This window comes from Carassius auratus, chromosome 16, assembly GCF_003368295.1.
Source record: "Carassius auratus strain Wakin chromosome 16, ASM336829v1, whole genome shotgun sequence".
Classification (NCBI taxonomy): domain Eukaryota; kingdom Metazoa; phylum Chordata; class Actinopteri; order Cypriniformes; family Cyprinidae; genus Carassius; species Carassius auratus.
In genome coordinates, this window is record NC_039258.1 from 11,641,102 (window position 1) to 11,661,329 (window position 20,228).

Below are 20,228 nucleotides of genomic sequence, written 5' to 3' on the forward strand. Positions count from 1 at the left end.
TATTTCACACCGCCTACTTCTCTGTTGATTACCAGACAAAAACAATGGATATTAAAAAAAAAAAATCCCTCCCCATATCTGTATTAATAAGTGTTTTTGTGAGAAAAAAAAATAAAAAAATTTATATATATAAAAAAGCAAACCATGAAAGAGCGTAAATCAACTCATTATCACGTGGTTTATTGTCATAATTTTGTACAAAAAAACTGGACTCAGGAAAAGAAAGAACAAAAAAGAAATCGTAGCAATGAACACTAATGGTCAGCGATTAATAGATGTCCCTCATGCCCATGTTGGCCCGGTGACCCGACAGTGTGACTCTGTAGCAGTACAACAGGTCAGTCAGCCACTGCTCTCGAGTCTCTCCACTATAGAAATGCTGTAAAACACAAGCAGTCAAACAGTCAAAACAGTATCGGGAGCTCAATTCCAAAAGACTAATTATTATAAAGGTTAATGCTAGTGTCATTTGTTAAAGCAAAGCTGGAATGGATAGTCATAAGCATATTCGTTTGTCGAGGAGCCGTCTGTGTGCTTGTACCGTTAAGTCCTGTATGATATGTTGCAGTAGACTGGCGTTGGCCATCATGTGGTTGCGCAGTTGAGTATGCTGAAGAAGTAATGACAAGATCTGTGCCAACACGGGGAGCTCCTCCTCACAAAGGTCACACACACGTAAAGACTGCAAGACCAATCGCAGCAGCCTCGGTACGGTGCTCAACGCAGCAAAACATGCCTCCCACATGGCATCCCTGATGGTGAGACGGACAAACAGAACTTCTAGATCACCCATTTCTTTAACCACAAGCCCAGATTGTAACCAAGACTATGTGCTATGCTACGTGAAATAAGGTGACAAAATGTAATTCATTAATATAACTTGTTAACTAATAAATACAATTAATAATTAGTTACATAAATATCTTATTTAAAATAATTGTAATTAACACACTTCTCTCATATTACAGAAACAACTTTTCACCATTTCTCAATTCTTTGATCACTTTTTCAAAACTCTTCACAGCGTGAGCACTACGGTGCCTGTGAGAGGACATGGTCGGTTCATTTCGTTTTGTCATGGCCATGAAATAGTAATTATTGGGAATGTGATATGTACACAACTGTGGATCATTTTCCGTTGCTTTTGCACGGAATAGATTTAATGAGTACATCTTTCAAATTACATGAATCCTTTTCATATTCGACATACACAGCCCAGACAGAGACCTCTATGTACCGACAGGCCGATCTGCACATATTTACCTTTTTTTTTTTTTTTTTTTTTTTTAACTCTTGACACTAAAAAATACTGTATAAGACAGCAATTTGCTACATTTCATTATATACAGCAATATCATATTGGAATATGTATTTCAAATTTAAAAAATGTAATACTTTACACTTTCAGAGTTAGCTGAACAACTACATGTTAGTCCTTCGGTTTCATTACTATCTACACAAAAGGGGAAACATGGTAAGAATTTTGTACTGGAATGCAAACATGGGCCATGTAACATATACTGCAGTGAATTCTAAACAGTTGAGGTGGTATTCTTGTTTTTTATTTTTATGTAAATTAACAGGAGAAAACATTGCATGTTATTGTGTTTAAGGGTGGGAGTGAGTTTGTTGGTTGTCATGGAAGAATTACTTCTTTTGAATCATGTGTGAAATGTTTTGGTAGTTTTTGTGCATTTTTGGCGTGAAATTTACCGCTGTTCCAAGCTGAAAGTCAGTCAAGAATTTTGAAAAAGTGGCCTAAGTGCTGATGAAAAAAAAATAATAATTTGGCTGAATTAATAGTTTCCTGACACAATTTTTTTCTATGTGCATCAAAACTATTAACTTTATTATAAAATTCTTTAATTTTCTTTCTTCATGAGAATGCCCTTTTTGGACTTTCCCCCAGTCTTGTTTCGAACTTCTCTTTGCTGTATTATCATGCGGTCTTTCTTTGTGGTGTATAAATGTTACTCTATGCAAATATTAGTGAGTGTGTAGGTGTGTGTGTTTGTGAGCACACCTCTTGCGGGCGCTCTGCTCCAGTTGTAGCAGAAGACTGAGCATGCTCAAGCAACAGTCAGACAGGAAGTGGAGGAGTGTGTCGCTGGGCAGGAAGTTGACATCCAGTAACCGGGGAACACACCTTAAAACTGCTGCACAAACACAGTCTGGCACCACCACGAGTCCACACTACAAAGAGATGACAAGAGTGTCACCGCAAACAGTGTCTGGCTCCACTGCCCACTCTTATGAAAAAAACATTCAACAGAAAAACACACGTTCACTCACCAGATTCTTAATGATGGCGTTCTGTATCACATCAAAACACTGTGCACGAGATCCTATAGTGTCCAGGCAGTGGCACACCTCCTACAAACACAAAATAAATTGTTTATGATAATGACTGCAATATTCCAAAAAGTGTTTTTCTCTTGGCATGTTTTTCATGGCAATTTCACATTTGTTACAAATTTAAGTTTAAAAATATATAATATTATATATACACATTATCAAATATGAAATCATATTAGAGTATACATTTTGTTCAAAATAAAAACAAGAAATTAGAATCAATTTGAAAACATTCCGTCATTATAAATAGAAATGTGAAATAATAAAGCATGTTTTAGTAAAAAAAATATCTTGATTATAAACAGATATTATTAATTTCTTCTGGAATTATATGAAAATATAAAAATTCATATTCCATTAGAAATAAATTTGTAATTAGCCATAGAATTATAAATTTGTAGATAGATGATGGATGGATGGAACATATGGGCATTACCGTATTTTCTGGACTATAAGTCACACTTTTTTTCATAGATTGGCTGGTCCTGCGACTTATAGTCAGGTGCGACTTATCAAAATTAATTTGACATGGACCAAGAGAAATGGACCAAGAGAAAACATTACCATCTGTAGCCACCAGAGGGCGCTCTATGCTGCTCAGTGCTCCTGTAGTCTACCACTGAGCAGCATAGAGCGCCCTCTCGCGGCTGTAGACGGTAATGTTTTCTCTTGGTGCTTGGTTCTAAATTAATGAACTATAAGTCGCACTTTTTTTCCTAGTTTGGTTGGTCCTGCCACTTAAAGTCAGGTGTGACTTATTTATCAAAATAATTTGACATGAACCAAGACATGAACCAATAGAAAACATTACCGGCTACAGCCGCGAGAGGGCGCTATATGCTGCTCAGTGCTCCTGTAGTCTACACTAAGCAGCATAGAGCGCCCTCTCGCGGCTGTAGCCGGTAATGTTTTCTCTTGGTTCTAAATGAATGCGACTTATAGTCCAGTGCGACATATATACTTTTTTTCTTCATCATGAACTGATGCGACTTCATTTTTGAACTGATGCGACTTATACTCAGGTGCGACTTATAGTCCGAAAAATACAGTAAATACAGGTTATAAACAGTAATTTGTCATTCCTCATGCCCATTTACATCTACAAAATAATCTGAAATTAATTTCTGCATTGAACCAAACATTTATATATATAAAAATAAAAAATTCAAGCCAAAGGTTAGGCAAAAGGACTAAACAGATTTTAGGAACATAAGTAGTCTCCAGAGAGGAGTCATTTTACAGACTGAAAGCTGATAAGAGATGAGACTTTCCTATCTCATTCTACAAAGAACCTTTGAATTATACATCACAACGTCTTAACTTCTGACACACGCACGGTTTAGGTGAGTCAAAAATAAATCCCTGGTCCCAAACAAAAGAGAAGTCAGCAGAGAACAAAGAATCCTATAGCCCCCCACACACACACTCATATACAGTGACAGGCTCAAAGGGTTGTACCTCACTGCTAAGGCTGGACTGTCGTAATGGAAGCTGACACTGGACAGATTAGCGATGCCCTGCCACTCTCTGAACTGATATTTTATGAGCACAAACAATAAATAAGTGTGTGTGAGAAAAATCTAATAGTGCTAATAGCATTAGAGCAGATTAGATTAAACAGATGAAGGCGGAGCTGAATGTCATTCAGAGCAGGTTATTATCAGACATTAATCAGGCTAACAGTGTTAAGAACACATTACACATGCTTTAGATTAGAGACGCCTGATTGGCAATAAAGGAATGGACCCCCAGCAGCCATGCGTTCTCGCTCTCTCTCACTCACACACACACCACTCAAACTTAATTTGATGCTAATTGCCAAGGTATATATCTGAGAAACAGTAGGTGAAAATTTTCTTTAGGAGTGTGATGTGAAATCCCAATAGGATTAGGACACATTTTAATGTTTTAGCACATTAGGATTTCTCAGCAGAGCTGTAATTTAAAAAGGTGCTAAAAATTTCTTAAAATATGCATACTAAAAATGCAATTGTTCTTATTTACTTTAGAACATATTCTGACAATGTAAACATTTTGATATTAATAATGATTATATATATATATATATATATATATAATTGTTATACATACACACACACACAGAGAAAGTAGGGTAAAAGTACTTATACACAATTATATATGAATTATTTATTACATTAGATTATATATTAAAGAGGTTAAATGATGCTTTTTTAAAGATCATTATTTTGTGTATTTAGTGTAACAGAATATGTTGACATGCTTTAATGTTCAAAAAACATTATTTTGGCGGAAGAAATGCAGGCGGAAGTTTCCTCTTGGCTTATTTCAAAATCCTCCGACATTTTTCTTTACAAATCCTCGTTTTGTGCTTCTAATTCGTGACCAGTATTTTGTTTTGTTTTCGCTCCGCACTTGCCACTAACCACACAGCGCTGACGAACTACAACATCTGGCTGCACGTCTTCCGGTTCCCCACAGTCAGCACATTTGAAGTCTGGATATTTATCTTACAGAAACGCATGAATTCGCTACAGAGGGCCTTTATTCACCACCCGGAGTCGTTTTATTACAGATGTGCGCACTTTATTTCACGTCTGCTGAACTGTTGACAACCCCAACACCCGCCTACCCCCACTGAAAGGCTTGGAGGAGCAAGGACAATTTTTAATATAACTCCGACTGGATTATTCTGAAAGAAGAAAGTCAAAAACACCTAGAATGCTTCAAGGGTAAGAAGAAGATGGACAAATTTTCATTCTCGGGGTGAACTAACCCTTTATTCTCTTCTCTTTCTCTTGCTCTCTACATATAAATATGCAATTATTGTAACAAAATTTTACTCATGTATATATAAAAAATTCAATGAATAGTTTTCAATATTACTTAATATCTCCATTTTCTTTTCAAGGTTGAAAGTGCAATAAATGTGTACCAAAAGTTTTAATTAGCCAAAGTGCTAAATGTGTTTTTGTACAGCCATTTCTTTAGTTGTTAAATATAATTTCTAATTAAGCACAAGTTAAGTGATTAAGTTGAGAGAAAGTGTTTCCTGTGCGCGTGTGTACGTGAGGAGGGAAACAGGCTTTTTTCCTCATTAAGGCCCATTATTCTCCATCAGCCTCACCTGCTGGCATTATCTCCCCCTCACTCCTCATTACCGTATCAACAGTGATGCCAGCCGTTCCTCTACACCTTTACTGGCTGATTGACTTGGACACAAAAAATGAAAGTCCAGAGAAAATTGCATAGAGGAATTATCTGGGTGAGTGTAGTAAAGGGAGGGGGGTTAGTGAGAGTCAGCCCCTGGCCTCAGGGTGTGGTTTTGTTGGGTTTTAATTTCCGTGTAAAATGTCAGGCGGTGATGGTGTCCTCTGGCTGGCATTAGCATTTGCTTTAGCCAAGAGCGCTCTGATAACCAGCCCTTATTGAAATATGGAGACACCTAGTCACCTACACCGGTGTGATGTGATAAACCGAACTTGCCGTCTCCGGGGGGAAACTAAAACACACTTGTGTGTTGAATAACAACCCAAGTGGTCCTGCACTGAATCAAGTGAATACCTGCTTCTTGGGAGAAGTTAAAAATTACACCCGATTGGCATGAAACACGACTGGTGTGATGAAGGTGAACAGCATGACTGATATATATTTTTTTTACATGATGTGCAACAACACTGTTTGTTTTTTATTATTTATGTGCAGAAAAAACAGGAATTTCAATTGCACAAAAGAAAATCTTAGTGCATACACAAGAAATTTCTCATTTTGTTGTTGTGGGGGGGGGGGGGGGGGTTCACAAAAAAGGTGGGAATTTTTTTTTCTAGTCAGCACAGGAAAACTGCATTATTATTATTTTATTATTATCGTTATTAGTTCATAAAATTACGGATGAACCACTTATACCACGTGGACTATTTTAACAATGTCCTTACTACCTTCCTTGGCCTTGAACGTGGTAGTTGCATTGCTGTCTATGAAAGCTCACGGATTTCATCAAAAATACCTTAATTTGTTTTCTGAAGAAGAAAGATCTTATGGGTTTGGAACAACATTCAAATAGTCCTGTCAGGATTTACTAAAGACGCGCAGTGAAGAATTGGCACTGAAAAAAACCCTGGACAGTTATTTTTGCATCTGACCTTATTGAATATGTATTTGTAGGAGTTTCCTTTTCAGACGAAAAAAAAACAACAAAACGATTATGCTGAACAAATTACTGGTATTTGCGACTATTTAATGCCTAAAAAGCTCGTCTTACACTATTTTACAATACCGTGATGTCTTTGAATTATATTTCTTCATTTTATTCAGTATTTGGGGTCTTTTCTCAGGAAACCTTAATATATGTGATTAACTGTGACAGAAAAATTCTTTGTTTATTCAATGCAAAAAAAATAATTTTTTGTGCAAGGTGAAAATACTGTGGAATGCAAGTGCATCTAACCAACAGCAGACAGACTGGCACTAAAGCATCCAAATGATTGACACAAGCCAGACAGAGCAGATGCGAGACAGAGACGCTAACAGGGCACAGAGCAAATGACAACAGGATTAGAAACATATGCCAGCGATTGACCGCAGAACAACTGACATAACACAAGTTGTTGGAGCGACTGAAGGTGGTGTAAAAGACTGGCAGATAAAAGAGAGAGAGAAAATCACCTCCACTACATCCCAATGGTGAAGGAACTGCTCCAGGGTGGTGGCGAATACGCTGAGAGGCGAGAGTGTGGAGGAAGGCAACAGGCTGTCTTCATCTGTGTCCTGCAGGGCCCGCAGCATCTCAGAGGAGAAACCTGAAGGACAGGATCATGGGAATACTGATTTATCAATATCAAGTACGCTGAAAGTACTTATATATCATTGAATTTGATGTGTGTGTGAGTGTGTGTGTGCACCTGTTAGTGTGGTGAAAAAGAAACTGAGGTAATCTACATCCTTCACCGGCACATCCTGTGAACTGCTCGACCAGCCACTCAGAGGAGACCTGCGGGGAAGCACATATGCATTACTGTGCAGTGGTCCGGCACTGATCCGCTCTCCCGTTACACATCTCACACTGTACTCGAATGTGTGCGTGTGGTGAGAATGTCAGTCTAAAAATACTGGCCATCTGAGCTCCTTCATTTCCTTTGAAATCAACCTCCCTCCACAAACAGGCTCACCTTCAGCGAATGAGAACACTCACGGTATTAAGGATACACTGAGGTCATCCTTACAACATGACAGACAACACTTACTGTTCCTTAAGATGAACGTGCAGAGCGTTTTTTTGCACAGTAACACCACCTTAAACTCCTTAAAACTCCACCTATTGAATCAAACAACACTTCAACCCAGTGCTATATGCTTTTCATAAACTCACACACATTTATTTTTTAAGGATGATTTTTTTTGACTAAACTGATTTTAAATATCCACTATTTATTTAAAATATTAATATTGGTGCAAAAACTCTATTATATTCAGCTTTTTTTATATATATAAAAAAAACGTTTATTCTGATGCATTAAATTGACCAAAAGTGGCAGTAAAAGTGTCGACATTGTTACAAAAGATTCGTATTTATATTAAAAAAAGATGTTGTTTTGAACTTTTTATTCTTTAAACAAACACCTTTAAAAAAATGCATCACGGTTTTAATAAGTACAGCTATTGTCATTAATAAGTAGTAGTATGTCTTGGGCAGCAAATTATCATTTTAGAATGATTTCTGAAGGATCAATTCTGTTGAAAATTCAATTTTGCCATCACAGGCAAATATATAAATTACAAAAATTGCATTATATTCAAATAAAAAACAATTACTGTATTTTTCTGCATTTTTTATCAAATAAATGCAGCTTTGGTGAGCATAAGAGATGTCTTTTTTTTTTAAACACAATCTTTGAACAATTATGTTTATTTAAATGCATAAAATATGTTTTTTTATGTAAAAATACATTTCTATATTCATATAATTAATACATTTTAAGTACATAATTTAGCAGCACAGAACAAGGCAGAGGAAAAAAAGAAAGAAAAAAAGTGAATGTTTCCACAAGGAAAACAAACTATTAACAGCTATTAAATATAAACTGTTTCTTCGCATAAAATGGAGATAGAAAAATTGTTTTAACATCAAAATAATTTGCCTTTAATCTATGAAATCCTGCCAAATGAAGTAGAAGCAGCATTTGTAGACATTTTCTCAGCTGGTTCCTAACAGTTAAAGCCTGCATATGAACCAGATAATTGCTGTGAACAAACACAGAGTGCAGGAGAACCAAGAGGTCACAGCCAAAACTTCAGGTCAGTCCATCACAGGCTCCATGTGTTGCTGTGCTTCTAGATGCGTGTTCGAGGCTTCAGTGGGAATTTGATGACAAGATATTGTCAGAATTGATCATTTTATACTCATGCTTTTCTGAGAAGGAAATCAGAGAGAACCAGTATGTGTGTGTGTGTGTGTGTGTGTGTGTTTGTGCCTGTGTTAAAGCTATTCAAGGACAATCCACGCAGTCTTATGATTCTCCCTTATAGATGTGGATCAGTCTCGAGGCCAATAAAGTGAATGAACATCTGATCTTTTACTTGTTTTGATTTGATTTCTCTTGTGATTGTGGAATGAACATGTGCCGGACTTCCTTAATACTTACTGATTGGCTCATTTCCCATCAACCCATTAGTAAAAATAAGCCAGACTGAAACACACACACACACACATACGGAAAGATGCACAATTCTACTGTTCATTGTGTCTTTCTGTGTGTCAACCACACACACACAATCGCCATACTATTAGCCATTCTTATCTAAGTTTAGCAACACTTTCAGAATCTGACGGCCACTATTCCAACTCTTCAAGAGTTTCGCTGGTGTGATCAAAGCTAAATTCTTGTGAAGGACAGAATGTTCGGTTCATGTTGTTCTGAGGATTGGCTCTCTTAGTCTTAATGGCATGTCACACACAGTTCTGCCATGAACCGAAGCGGTCTTAAGTGATGCTTCACATATCGTGCAGGAATCCCGTCACGGGGCCAGACTTTTTCAAAAGCGCAGCAAGTGTGAATTCACTCGCCATAGCGTCTGTTTTGGAATTTTGGTGGGACTCTGAGCAGGAAACCTAATAATCACTCCATGTCTCGTCTAAAGAGTAATACTGCCCTCTGCAGGTGTTTGAACACATTAAGCCAAGTCTTGTTTTTATGAACAGAGAGACCAGAGGAAAGGAAGTGTATGCGTCAAGGTACACTCACACACGTCACTCTGGGACTCAAAGTCACACACTCAGTGTGTTCTCAAACATTGCTCCCTTTAGGATTTGAGGGAAAACCACAAATATAAGAGTGGCTTTAGGCTAGTGACTATAAGAAAAGCAATGGGGACACAGCATGTCACAAAGACACACACAGGCACATACCCTAAGGCCCTCAGCATGCAGTGGAACTCACAAAAGAATATTCTGTCAATCATCCATGAAAAATTAAAAATATGTTGATTACCCGTATATACAGTAGGTACAGAAAGTATTCAAACCCCTTTAAATTTTTTACTGTTATATTACTGGTTGTCTCCACACATACCGCTTAGAATTAAGGCCAAAAGTTGGTTTTGGTCTCATCAGACCAGAGAATCCTTCAGGTGTTTTTTTTAGCAAATTCCATGCCGGCTTTCATGTGTCTTGCACTGAGGAGAGGCTTCCACTCTGCCATAAAGCCCCAACTGGTTAAGGAGTGCAGTGATGGTTGACTTTCTACAACTTTCTCCCGACTGCATCTGTGGAGCTCAGCCACAGTGATCTTTGGGTTCTTCTTTACCTCTCTCAGCAAGGCTCTTCTACCGTTAGCTCAGTTTGGCCGGACGGCCAGCTCTAGGAAGGGTTCTGGTCGTCACAAACATCTTCCATTTAAGGATTATGGAGACCACTGTGCTCTTAGGAACCTTGAGTGCAGCAGAAATTTTTTTTGTAACCTTGGCCAGATCTGTGCCGTGTCACAGTTCTGTCTCTGAGCTCTTCAGGCAGTTCCTTTGATCTCATGATTCTCATTTGCTCCGACATGCACTGTGTGCTGTAAGGTCTTATATAGACAGGTGTGTGGCTTTCCTAATCAAGTCCAATCAGTATAATCAAACACAGCTGGACTCAAATGAAGGTGTAGAACCATCTCAATGATGATCAGAAGAAATGGACATTACCCGAGTTAAATATATCAGTGTCACAGCAAAGGGTCTGCCTCTGAATACTTAGGACCATGTGATATTTTAGTTTTTCGTTTTGTAATAAATCTGCAAAAATGTCAACAATTCTGTATTTTTCTGTCAATATGGGGTGCTGTGTGTACATTTATGAGGAAAAAAATTAACTTAAATGATTTTAGCAATTGGTTGCTATATAGCAAAGAGCGAAAAATATAAGGGGGTCTGAATACTTTTCGTACCCACTCTATGTCTATGTGTGTATATATATATATATATATTTATTATAGGTGGGCATAGATTATTTTTTTTAAATCTAGATTAATCTCACTGTAATCTTGGAATTAATCTAGATTAATCTAGATTAAAATGGCTCATTTGAATTCTGCGGAGGCATTGAATAATTCGGAGGCATTGAGAGTGTGTGCTACTCAAATAAAATAATGACTAAAAGTAAGTCTTTTAGAACAGGTTTCTCAAGACATGTGGTGCCTTAGACCAGGGGCTCATCTCCTGTTTCCAAAATGCATCACAAAGTGCTTGGGAAAGCTGTGAACTAATTCCACATTGCACATGGTGCAAACAACCTTACGCCTGTTTCACACATAATCCGTCTGCAGTGCGTATGCGTTTCGTATTTTTTTACGCACCCATGTTAACAGATTCCAGCATTCACGCGGCATACACACAGGTTCGAAGACTCGTTCTCGCCCCCTACAGTGCAATTCGGCTAGGTATACATCAGCGCTAAAATATCAAGATGAAAGTCATCATAGCTCGCCTAGTATAGACCCAGCTCTCAACCCAACTCTGAGAATTGATTAACGGCGATATTTTTTTTTATCGCCCGATAAGAGTCTACCGTTAATGCAGCACGTTAACAGCCCACCACTAATATTCCAACTTGGATGCTTATCATACCTATCTTCTTGTGACACTTTTTTTTGTAATATGTACATATGAAATTATAAAAATGTCCTTTTTATCATTATAAATTCAGAGCTTTTATATTGACATGAATTTTGTATGTGTGATGAGTGTTATTTTAGTATTTTTTATATTCTTTAATGGTATTTATCGATTTCTTGTATTAGCTTTTATTTTTATATTTTCATTTTAGTTTAAGTTTTAGTCATTTTGTTATTTCTTTTGTCATTAGAATTTTATATTTTATTTAGCTTTCATTTTTTATTTCAATCTATGTTTTACAAATTTCAGTGCTTTAACTAATTGTATTTCAGTTAGTGTCCAAGACAGCGTTTTGAATTTGTTTTTAATGTTTAGTTTTTTATTCAAGCTTTATAGTTTGAGTTAACAATAACAACATTGCTGAGACAACAATATCTAAATAAAAAAGGTTAACTTTTTGTAAATGCATACTGCACTGGCTATCAATAGCTGCTTCCATAAAATTCAAGGTAATGATGTTTGCCTATAAGACCACTGGCTTTGCACCAGTTTACCTAAATTGACTACTTCAGAATTATGTGCTCCCTAGACGTTGTGGTGCCATTCCAAAGAGGGACAAAATCACTTTCACACTAACTTAACCTATACCGGTTCTTTTACGCTCGACGTAATGGTGTCATTGGCGATGATTTCCCTTGATTCAAGCCTTCGGTTTACCCGAGCTCATAACACTAGCACAGAATCAGTTCAGAATCAATCACAAAAGAATCAGTTCGGTTCAGATGCTCTGTGTGTCGGTCTGCTTCACACTGAATCACACATGCGCAGTATCATCAGCTCCTTGGTTCTCGAATCGGACGCGTCTGACAGAAACGGTTCTTGACGGTTCTTCGCGAACCGCATATTACAAACTACTTTGTTTTGAACTCTCTCACAACAGACACGGAAGAGAAGACAATGCTGAATAAAGTCCATAGTTTTTGCTATTTTTGTACCAAAATGTATTTTCGATGCTTCAAAAAATTCTAACTGACCCTCTGATGTCACATGGACTACTTGATGATGTTTTTCTTACCTTTCTGGACATGGACAGTATACCGTACACACAGCTTCAATGGAGGGACTGAGAGCTCTCGGATTAAATCTAAAATATCTTAAACTGTGTTCTGAAGATGAACGGAGGTCTTACGGGTTTGGAACAACATGAGGCTAAGTTATTAATGACATAATTTTAATATTTAGCTGAACTAACCCTTTAAAAATGACCTGCCCAACTCAACCAGAGCAGCTCAGTCCTTAGCCATCTTTAAGAATCGGTTAAAACACATCTCTTCCATCTTTATTTGACCCTCTAACTCTAGCACTCTCTATCCTAATCCAATTCTTTAATTCAATCTTTAATTCTGTCTATAAATTTGGTTCTATATGTATTTGGTATTCTGTCTTTATGTATATGTTCTATCTGAGACTTGTCATAGCACTTACATGTCATTGCTCTTTTGTTTATTTTGATTTCTTCCATTGTGCTCATTTGTAAAGTCGCTTTGGATAAAAGCATCGGCTAAATGGCTAAGTGTTAATTTAAACATACTAAAGTCAGCAATAACTTGAGATATTCTAAACTTACTGCACTATGACCTCGGCCTCACTGCGCAGTGACTCGTGGCTCTGTTCCACCACATTATGGCCAATTACGGTTAATGACTAGTGGTCACGGCAAATCAGAGTTAAGTGGGAGAATTGGCCATTCTCTGATCGTGCCGCACAGCGCTTGGCTGTCTCTGATAGGTTAAATTGTTTGATTCTATTATCAGTGAAAACTCTGAGACTGCTGTCTCCTCTCGGCAGTCGTAGAAAACAGAGTCACATTTTAAACATATCAGTCAGATGCAGACAGACTCCTCTCCAGGGACAGAGCTGCACATGCATTACCAGTCTAATGCACATTATTTTTCAATTTTTCCAATATATGTCTCATCATTTCCAAGATACCTTTTTGATTAGGAGGCTGCCTTTGAACATTGCTGCCCTAAACAGTGAAACAGCTTAACAGCAATTAAAAAAAAAAAAAAAAAAAGGTTAATGTATTGTAACAATACCACACATGGATCTTTTTTTTCCCCTGACTTTTTTACATCCATGCCCTGTAGCCCATGGGAAACTGGATCTCTGATGCCCCAGAGCGGAACACTGGAAGCAGACTTTAGGACTGCATTAGTGCAAAGTGATGTCATAACCCTCATACCTCAGGTGTATGGTGCGTATTAGCATGGTGGCCAGGCTAGCCGACACTCTCCCAGTGTTGCAGACCTGACTGAGACATGCCAGAAGCTCTGCGGGAAACATTGGCAGGAAATGGAGAATCTGAACCAGCTTCTTCTGGGACTCCACAGGCAACACCACCACACAGCCCTCCTGTGGATCTACAAAGTGAGACATGCATATGTATCACACAGATAAACATAAACAGAGAAATCTTAATCTAATAGATCTGCTCAGCTTGGAAAAATTTTACAACATAAATTGTCTACAAACAATCCTAACCACTTTTTTTTTTAAATTAAATAAAATCAAATTACAATTTTTTTTTAAATTCCTGGCCCATGGTGAATTATAATTGGGGTTCCACAGCTCTATTTTAAAAATAGCATAATTCCTAAAATAAAAACCAGTAGTCAAATAAACGCTGGTCCTCTTATAGTGGCCGGGGGCGTGGTCAACACGGACAAATAAAGGCCGGGGGAAAATTTGTGCAGCAAAGCTAGATAACGAACATACACGGCCACTGCCGGAGCGCTTCTCGTTCTCGAGTCAAGAACCTGTTGTGTTGGTTTTCGGATCACCAGTACACTGAACCGAAAACCATTTCTGTCGGTCGCGTCTGGGTTCGAGAACAGAGGAGCTGATGATACTGCGCATGTGTGATTCAGCGTGAAGCAGACTGACACACAGCGCGTCTGAAACGAACTGATGCTTTTGGTGATTGATTCTGAACTGATTCTGTGCTAATGTTATGATCTTTGTCCACTGGAACGCTATCGCTTTTCTTTAAAATAGGTTATTTAAAACAATTACTTATCAAACAGAGGGAATTAGAAATAAAGGCCTGCCTCTAATAAAAGCCTGCTTAAAAAAAAAAGCCTGTTACCTTCTGCAGTTCAGGTAAATAAAGGCCCCGGCTTTTATTTGAGGAATTACGGTTTTCATTCTGAATGTGAAACTTGAGAAAGGAAAGAGCTCCCCCTAGTGCCAGATTAATATATCTGCTAAAGCTCAACCATGAGGGAATGAATGTCTGTGAGAAAGAGAGGGAGAAAAAAGCAAGAGAGAAAGAGTTTGTCCTGTCAGTGATCACAGATAGATAGACATTATTAGCTGCTGACGCACGGCACTGATGTCATGAGTGCTAACACACACAAAGAGAGCGCTGTGCTCCCAAAACACGAAACTACAGAGAGCTGATATCAAACTCAGAACCGGAGACGCCACCGCTCTAATGCTCGCCCTGACTACCGCCCACTCTCTTACACAAGACTCTCTCGAGCACACATGCGTTATCGTATTGAGAGAGGATGTTAGGCAGTTGTTTGTCAGTATATATTCTTACCATAAATACTGCAGGCATTTTTCTGGAGACTCTGCAGAAGGTCTCTATTGGCCCTGGCAGCAGCAGGATGGATCGTCTCCAGCAGTTGTGCTGAGAGCTGAGGATTCCTGCTGCCGAGCTGAACCAACTGCACCGGCAGTGACGCCAGCCAACGCGCCAGAATCCTGCTCCTGAAAGAGAGGGGGACTTCAGACTCCTCACATTGTCATAACGTGCATTTCTAGACTCAAATAAAAATGGTCAATTCACTTAACTACAATTCCTTCCACAAACAAACCTGGACATATGGAAAATAATTACGGACTAAACCAGAAGAATACATAAACATTAATATTGTGAAACAAAAACAGCAATATTGTGAAATATTATCACAATTTAAAATACCTGTTTTCGATTTCAATACTTTTTTTAAATTACATTTTTTCCTATGATGCCTCAACTAAATTTTCTTTTGTCATTAATCCAGTGTCACATGATCTTTCAGAAATCATTCTAATATGATTCAGTGCCCAAGAATCATTTCTTGTTTTTTATCAATATTGAAAACGGTAGTGCTACTTTATATTTCTGTGAAAATCACATCTAAAATAGAAAACATTCTAAATGTCTTTCCAGAAAACACTGTTGTTAAAAAACGAGAGGGATCAGGGCCAGGCAAAAAATAGTTGGTGGGTACCTACCGGGCAATATGAGGGTGGTTCTGATGCTCCTGAATGTAGAGCTGACTGAAAAAGCGCAGCAGCAAAGTGCGGACGCTCACAGCCAGGTTCCTCTGCTGGTACTGCACAAACACAGCCTGCAGGAGATCGTCTGTCACCACTGAAAAAAACACGCACACACACACACACACACGAACATTTTAAATTCAGCAGACCTCTATTTAAAAACAAAACAAAAGGAAAAGGGGCCTCACCGCGGCTGCGCTGGGTGACAATCATCCTCCACACCACCTCCAGTAAGGCTGCCAGGTGCTTTGAGCTCAGCTTGCTCCCACTGGACAATGTCTCCCTAATAAACCCTCTGATTGGTCCGAGCCAGTCAGCATCTTCGGCTTCTACGTGATCCTGGCCCCTAAGACTGAGTGTCACCATAACTTGGCACAATGTCACATTTAGGGCCAACGGTTCCACATTGCCGCCAGCAACCGTTCCAGATGCTACCTGCTGCCTAATCCTGAAGACAAATTAGAGAGATAATTACCCCTTTTGTCCTGAGATGTAGTTTTGCTTTGTGGTGTGTTCTGGTTTTGTCCCCATGTCTGCTGCTACCATTCTCATGGAGGTTATTGGGTTCACCGGTTGCTGATTTGCTGCCCATTCACCTCAGCTCCACTGATTGGATGCAGCCAGGAGAAAGCCAGCATATTAAACCAGCATTGCCTCACAACAAGCTGAGAGGGTTGCAGATTATAACCTGCTGCATGGACTTCTTTTCAATTCAATTCAAGTGTATTTGTATAGCGCATTTTACGATACAAATCATTGCAAAGCAACTTAACAGAAAATTACGTTTCTACAATATTTAGTAGTAGCTTATAAGTGGCGACTGTCAAGTTTGTGTGCATATGACAGGATTTTTCAGAAAAATTTATACAAGACGTTAGTGTTGTCACGGTACCAAAATTTTCACTTGCTCCAGGTGCTATTGTGAATTTAAGATTTTCTTTAAAGGAAACCTGTAGGGAGGTGGGTGCCTATTTGTTTGAAATTGCATTTCTCCTGGTTATGTGTAGTCAAGTTCTTCTGTTGTTCGTTTTCTTTTGGTTTATGTATAGGTAAATTAGGATTATGACCAAGTTAGAAACTGTTTGTTGCTGTGTTGGCCTTTGCCCCCCCTGAATCTTATGTTTTCCCCTTCATCTTTTTCTTTTGAATCAATAAATATGTTTCAGCTTATTGATTCTGGATGTCTGTTGCTGGGGCTGGAGATAAGTTCCTGTGCTCTTCCTCTCTCTCCAAAATGTGTTATTGCTATGCCATTACCCCAGACAAAGAAAAGGCTAGCATGTAACACCCCTTTATAGATCAGTAGTTCTCAGTCGCTTTTGCATTAGAAAGCTTCCAAGAGGGCTGAAGGATTTAAATGATTTTAATTAATATTAGTAGTAGTAATTAACATATGATCCTTGCTTTCAGTAAAAGTCTGCATCTTTTATTTTATAAATATAATTTTATTTTTTTACTTATATATGAGAGATATGGGTATCGAGGGGGGTATTTGTTGTTTTGTTTATAACATGTGACATGCTTTAAATAAAATACATAAACTGAATTTAAAATGCTAAAATACATCTATAAAAATGTAAATTAATATTCAAGTACATACAATTCTTGAAACTTCTGAAATGTGGTTCATTCATTTACATACACCACAACACGTTTCGGTTTCCATTAACAAAACATGTGGACTTTTTGGTCACCTCTTTCCATCAGCTTTCTTCTTGTGTCTTGCCACCTCCAGCAGGCCATAGGGGAAGTTCTTCATGAAGTGGTGTTTGAAATCTGTCAGGTATGAATTCCGGAACCAGGCGTCCTGCAGGGTGCAGCAGAAACAGGGTTTATGTGATATTTATGTGTGGTTTATATGGCTATATAACTAACATTTTAAGTGCATGTACCAGTATGTCCTGTTGATCTCTCTGTGGGGTAAGTCTTCTCAGTAACTGCAGTATGGTGAGGATCTGGAACATAAGAGCCATGGCCTCTGCTGAGAGCAGGTGGCCGCTGTCTGTCTGCACACGATCTCCACCTGCCGCCTCCACCCAGATCTCCAGCATCAGAGGCACCAGGGTTCCTGCAAAGCCCTGCACCGTCTCAGCCGAGCAGAGCTCCTTACTCATTCCAGCCCCTGCCTTAGAGTCCGGCCTGCACATAACCAGAGCTGTATACTGAACACATGACCTTTCTGTCTTTTGATCCAACTGAAAAGAGTACAAAGTCTCACCAAAATAATGGTACTAAAAAAGTACAATACTGCTCAAAACTTTAGCTATAAGGAATTTTAATAAAGAGAAAGTGTTTAACCCTTATTCCTTTTAATTTATTATTTAAATTTAACATTAAAAAAATACTTTGCAATGGGCCATTTTACTGTACAACAAACCTTACATTATAGTGAATACACATAAAAAATATTGACTATGTAAAACAATTTTCTTAAACTTAATGCTTGTCTGTGTGCCACTCCCTAAATCTCACCATTACTCTCTGGGTGTTAAGTCTGTATTAAGTCTGTCTATATGGAGGACATATTGATAATGGAAAGAGAAATGAGTCTGCAATCATTTACTGTAACAAACCATACCTCAGCCGATAAGTGGAATGTGGGGTGGGAACGGCTCCAGAATTTTCAAACACTTGGATCCTGCCCTTGCCAAAGACATGCTCCTCCCAACTCACATCCACAGATGTCACCGGGCCTTTCTCTCCAGCCCACATCCCAAGGCCAATCAGGCTGGTCACACCTTCCTCCAGAGGTCTTTCCTCAACAACTGCCTGCAGAAAACTCCCCAACCTGAACAAATTATTCATAAATGATAAACTACCGAACGACACAGAAAGAACGGACTGAATTCTATTTGATTTTTTTGGCAATGCATCACCTGAGCAGCACAGTGAGTCTCCATTGTTGTGCTGTCACAGAACGATTCGTGCTGATAGTCAGAGCAAAGGCCCCTTTCCCGGATTTATCCTGCCCTGTTCCTACTTTTCGCTTCTGGGAGATAAGCTCTAGAAAATTTGTCAGAAGAACCGTATGCTTCTGAGAAAGTAGTCCAGGATAGTGCTCCAGCAGCACATCCAGGACCCGGAGAGCATCTTCCTGGATTGCTTCTGAGATGTGAGTCATGGCACAGGTGAGGTGAGCGCTGAGCAGAGGGAAGAAGGGAGCTACACGTTCGGCGGAGATGCACTGAGCGATGAAACGCAGCAGACGCACTGCAGCTGCTCGCACAGAGCCGTCTTTATCGGTGAAGAGGGCTGCCACCTCAGAGAGCACCGCTGATGCATGCAGCTCAATCAGAGTAGGCTGAGCTGACAGCAACTCCCGCAAACCCACCAGAGCTCCCTGCTTTGTGTTACTGTTGATGTGGTGTAGCTTGGATAACAGATCCTGAGAGAGTGAAAAGAGTTCCAGTTACTCCAGTTGTGCAACTGTCAATGCAGATGGTCAAAATAAATGTGCATCTTTACAATATTATGTTGCATTGATGTACCACACCGTCTTATTTGTTTAATTGATGCATTGATTCATATTGATGTAATTTTACACCCTATAATAATCCACTGAGAGACAAAGATCAGTGGAAAGTGTGACATTGTGTGTTTTATGTACCTTAATGTCATGCTGTCTGTGCTTTGTTGGCCCTGAATCCGCATGCTTTAGCTGCTCTGGCAAATGGATAGCTTTTGATCTGAAGTTGACGTTTGTTGCATTGTCTGCTTTTGGCTTCTTTTTGCCAATCTTTAGCTGAATTTTCTGGAAATCGCCTTGCCTTTTTTGCTTTTTCGTTTTCATTCTTCAATCGTTAGAGAAAAAAAATAACTGGAAGGGGAAAAAAGCAACAGTAATATGGCTTTCACATTGTTATATTAAAATGTACATTTTAAAATAAATAAACATCGTAAGAATTCTTTAGTTAAGCTATTCAGAAAATAAAATAGATATAAAAAATAGAAGCAAGAAAATGTGAAATTCACAAAGAACATACAAACATACACATGCGCGCGCGCACGTTTGATAACGTATGCATAAGCGTAACTGTATGCAGCCATAATTATCAGCGATTAACCCCATTGTACATAATTTACTTATTTACTGATCTTAAAAACAAATACCACAATAACACTAAGACTAAAGTTTCACTTATTTCACTGACCAAAGATAATCACTCGTGCTGCTGTTGAGCCATTAGGGGTCCATCAACCTCGGTTGAGAAAATACTCCGGCTAAACAGATGCCTGATTAAATTTAACACAGCAGAATTTTTATTTCAGTGTTTGCTAAATAAATACAGATATCTAAGCACTTATGATATATTTTATTTGAATTTAAATATATATATATAGATACTGCAAATTAGTCACAAATCAAGATTGTAAGGCAGTCTTTGTCGGTGGTCGAATAAAGCTCGCTTCAGAATAAAGGTTTTGGTTGTGGTTCCATTTCAGTTCTCTTTACTTATGAGTGTTAAACACTC

General features: G+C 38.6%; 1 protein-coding gene across 2 annotated transcripts; it reads right to left on the reverse strand.

Annotated features, from left to right (window-relative positions):
- Window positions 1–159: 159 nt before the first annotated feature.
- tex10 (testis expressed 10) lies at window positions 160–20,134 on the reverse strand. 2 transcript variants are annotated; one of them, XM_026284094.1, is made up of 16 exons: window positions 19,908–20,134; window positions 19,364–19,573; window positions 18,633–19,141; window positions 18,335–18,544; window positions 17,649–17,895; window positions 17,451–17,563; window positions 15,945–16,204; window positions 15,712–15,850; window positions 15,032–15,201; window positions 13,670–13,847; window positions 7,236–7,324; window positions 7,000–7,133; window positions 2,293–2,373; window positions 2,024–2,193; window positions 542–752; window positions 160–379 (listed from the first exon to the last, which is right to left on the reverse strand). In XM_026284094.1, the coding sequence occupies exons 2-16, from the start codon at window positions 19,544–19,546 to the stop codon at window positions 269–271; spliced, it is 2,805 nt and encodes a 934-aa protein (XP_026139879.1). In that variant the 5' UTR covers window positions 19,547–19,573; window positions 19,908–20,134; the 3' UTR covers window positions 160–268. The 2 variants fall into 2 exon arrangements, with proteins under 2 accessions (XP_026139879.1, XP_026139880.1); XM_026284095.1 differs by lacking the exon at window positions 19,908–20,134 and adding an exon at window positions 19,748–19,846.
- Window positions 20,135–20,228: the final 94 nt, after the last annotated feature.